Below are 3,922 nucleotides of genomic sequence, written 5' to 3'. Positions count from 1 at the left end.
TTGTGCCGAGCCATTCGTTAGTCTAGTTGTTTGATGAATGTTTGATGAAAATTAAATGTAGCCTATAGTTGCAATACACGCGTTAAGTTTTATAAGCTCCGTGCAACTGCAGCAGCGGAGCACTAGGCCTATTATTACTAGAATAATAGAAATCTAATACTCAAGCTGTTTTCTCATTTTTCTACTCTTAATATTAAATAAAAAAAACGACTGAGCGAAAGATACACGGATTCTCTTGAACCACCACCGCGTTTGCGGCAGAAAACTACTGCAGTGCAGCCAAAATGCTCTGTTCGACTTTTCTGAGATCCTTTACTCTTCCCTGTGGATGACCTGTGACCTACTTTCTGTAAGATCTGAATTTTTGAGTTTGAATTTTTGAGATTGCATTTTAGAAAACTGAATTTGAAGTTCCGAATTTCTTCATCTTGAAAACTTGAATCTGTATTTTTTTAACTGAATATTTGCAGTATATTTAAACTATTTAAACTATTTAGTACTATTTAAACTACCACCTAAAATTCAATTTTGTTAGATTTCACTTGTAAATAATTCAAATTTACACAATTCAAATTCAAATCATATTGTCATATTTTAAGTTCCATATACACTTCCCTGTGGATGACCTGTGACCTACTTTCTGTAAGATCTGAATTTTCCTCGGTTTGAATTTTAGAAAACTGAATTTGAAGTTCTGAATTTTTTCTTCATCTTGAAAACTTGAATCTGTATTTTTAAAAAACTGAATATTTTCAGTCTAAGAATTCAGAACAAAAAAAATAGCTGTTTGAAAATACATGTCTATAAAATTCAGCCATAAAAACATTTCAATTTGTTAAATTTCAAATATTCAATATTCGTTTAAAGAAATCAAATTCAGAACTATTTAAAGTACCACATAAAATTCAAATTTGTTATATTACACTTGTAAATAATTCAAATTTACACAATTCAAATTCAAATCATTTTGTCATATTATTATCTCCATAAATGCTGACCTATTTTTTTTCTTTCTTTTTTTTTTTTAAATGCTTTTAAAGCTTTGGTAAACACAGCTTGGGACTCCAGGGGGATTTTGAACTTAACCTGGAGAACATGAGATGTGTCCAGATGACGCACGGCTGATAGATGCAAACCACATATTTACACACAAGCCTTCACATGCACATGAAGAGACACAAACACACACAACGGTTAAAGGGGAAGTGGAATAAAATCAACACTTTGTATCACGAGGCCTTTGAAATCATAATATATAAGGCCGTACAGCAGCACAAATAACGGCATCTGATCTTGAGTGTTCACTCACAAATCAACAGCAGAAGCTTCACACACCATGAACGTCTTCCTGATGTTAACCGTTATTGTAGCCAGCATCGTTCTGTCCGGTGGTAAGCTTCACATTCATTATCTGTCTATTATACTTGGCTTCAATTAGCTGTTTTTTGCTGGACATGTCAAATATCTCCATAAGAACAAATATGGAATATTACTTCTAAACAATACTCTCTTACAATGTGCGTATGTAGTTTCATTGGAAATGAACATCAGCATTTCAGCATTTTCCTTGGAGCTTGCTTCACATTCCTCAAAGCCATTGCACACTGTTATTTTATAAATCCCTTTTTGCACAAGATTAAAAAAACACAAGTTAAGAGTTGTCAAGTCAAGTCAAGTTTATTTATATAGCGCTTTTCACAACATAGGTTGTATCAAAGCAGCTTCACAGTAATAAATTAAAACAATACATCAATGTTTGTTTCTAATGGAACGTCCATGTTTGGTAATGCTGATCAATAGTATCGTTGATTGATTAGTTAAATTAAATATCCAAATATCCCCAACTGAGCAAGCCAAAGGTAACAGTGGCAAGGAACCGAAAAACTCCATCAGGTGACCTAATGGAGAAAAAAAAAAAAAACCTTGGGAGAACCCCAACTGATGCAACTGATGTTGATCTCACTTTGCTTATTTGGCCTTCCAGCCTTGCTAACCGTTGTCTCTTTTTCCTCAGCTGTGCAGCCTCTTGGCACAGGTTACAACAGCCGCTGCATGTGTCTGAAGCTGGAGTCCAGGATCATCCCGCCGGATAACCTGCGGCGTGTGGAGATCCTGCCTAGAGGCCCTCACTGCAAGACTACTGAGGTTATGTAAGTACTTCTTCACGGAGTCATGCGTCTTCCTGAAATATTTCAATTTAGTTAGGTATAGGATGTTGTAAATGTTTGAGGGTTTTTGTCGTAACTGAAAATTGCACAAGCTTGAATTTTATTAGCTGATCATTTATTTTCCTAAATTTTCACATCAGGCTTGAATATGAAAATAGAGCTGCAAATTCTAATCAGCATAACCATAAAACCTAATAAACACACTACCTTTTAAGATTTTTAATGTTTTGAAAGAAGTCTCTTCTGCTCACCAAGGCTGCATTTATTTGAGCAAAAAATTGTGAAATATATTACAATTTAAAGTAACTGTTTTCTATTTTATATATATTTTAAACTATCGATGTTGAAAACAGTTGTGCTGCTTATAATATTTTTGGGAAATCCATGATACATTACAAAGATTCTTTGATAAATATAAAGTAAAAAAAAATAAAAATAAATAAATAAATAAATATATATATATATATATATATATATATATATATATATATATATATATATATATATATATATATTATTTGAAAAAAAATCTTTTGTGAAATTCTAAATGTCTTTACACTCTTGATTGTAAATTATTACATTGTTTAAATTAATACATTTTTACGCTAACTGTGATTTTTGAATATGTACATTTCTGAAATACATAACTTAGACAGTTACCTAGTTACCTATAACAGATCACTCTAAATTGTAATGTGGACTCTGTGTATGCATTTGTATGCTGTGTATGCAAATGTATGCATTTTCGGTAAAGCTGCTTTGAAACAATGTGTATTGTGAAAAGCACAATAAATATGAATTGAATTGATTAATTTAATGTGTCCATGTTGAATAAAGTATCTTACCGACCCAAATCTTTGAAACAGTACTGTATCTTCTACATAAATCTTTTTTCTTTTCTTTTCAGTGCTGGTTTATCAAGTGGAGAAAAGATCTGTCTAAACCCCAGGACACCTTGGGTTAAAAGACTCATTCTCTTTATTGAGAAAAAAGAGCGAGTGGCCAAGAAAGCGTAGAAGACATTTATGTTGTGACTAATATTGCTTCTATCATTCTCACTACTCACAAGACACCTTAGCTCACTGTGTTTTGGAACAGAGCACTTAAATGCCAGTTCTTGCTATATAAGAGTTTTGTTTTCATGCATTCTGAGCCCCTCATTTTTACTGATATTTGTTTGTCCTGTCTAATGATTTCAAGACACCATGAACCCAATGATGTGCTACACTAAAGACACAGTCTGTTACACTGCATATATTCATGGTTTTCATTGTATACTGATGCAATCAGTTTTCAGTGTTGTTTGTTGAAAAAAAAATGTGGAATATATGGAAGATGTTTTTTAATAAATCCTTTCTTTTATCAAATCAATTCTGCTCACTTTTCTTGAACTTGTAAGGTCTCCAACTCCCCTGCTAGTCTCAAAGTAATTTGTCCAACTTCTTAGCTGTCATCCCCAGTACACTTACACAGGTCATATCAGTTATGAATTCCTCAAGATGCTTGTAAGGTCTCCAACTCCCCTGCTAGTCTCAAAGTAATTTGTCCAACTTCTTAGCTGTCAGCCCCAGTATACTTACACAGGTCATATCAGTTATGAATTCCTCAAGATGCTTTCTCAGCACATCTCCCGCTAATTTCTCAAAACAGTCATGACTATTATCAGACATCCTGAATATCGTTAAATAATAATTCCCTATGGCAAGGAGTTTTTCCTCAAATTTTTAAACCTGCAATTGTTCTTCTGTGTTCAC

The 3,922-nt window shown here is 33.1% G+C and overlaps 1 protein-coding gene across 1 annotated transcript; it reads left to right on the top strand.

Annotated features, from left to right (window-relative positions):
* The first annotated feature begins 558 nt into the window (after positions 1 to 558).
* LOC307156382 (interleukin-8-like) lies at positions 559 to 3,285 on the top strand. Its single transcript, XM_079867693.1, has 3 exons — positions 559 to 1,391; positions 2,015 to 2,150; positions 3,076 to 3,285. Exons 1-3 carry the CDS (start codon positions 1,337 to 1,339, stop codon positions 3,182 to 3,184), a joined length of 300 nt encoding a protein of 99 aa, XP_079723819.1. The 5' UTR covers positions 559 to 1,336; the 3' UTR covers positions 3,185 to 3,285.
* The last annotated feature ends 637 nt before the right edge of the window (positions 3,286 to 3,922 follow it).

Source organism: Squalius cephalus, assembly GCF_949319135.1.
Source record: "Squalius cephalus genome assembly, chromosome: 3".
Lineage (NCBI taxonomy): Eukaryota > Metazoa > Chordata > Actinopteri > Cypriniformes > Leuciscidae > Squalius > Squalius cephalus.
Note: the sequence above shows the minus strand (reverse complement) of the source record. Positions and strands in the feature narration are given on the sequence as shown.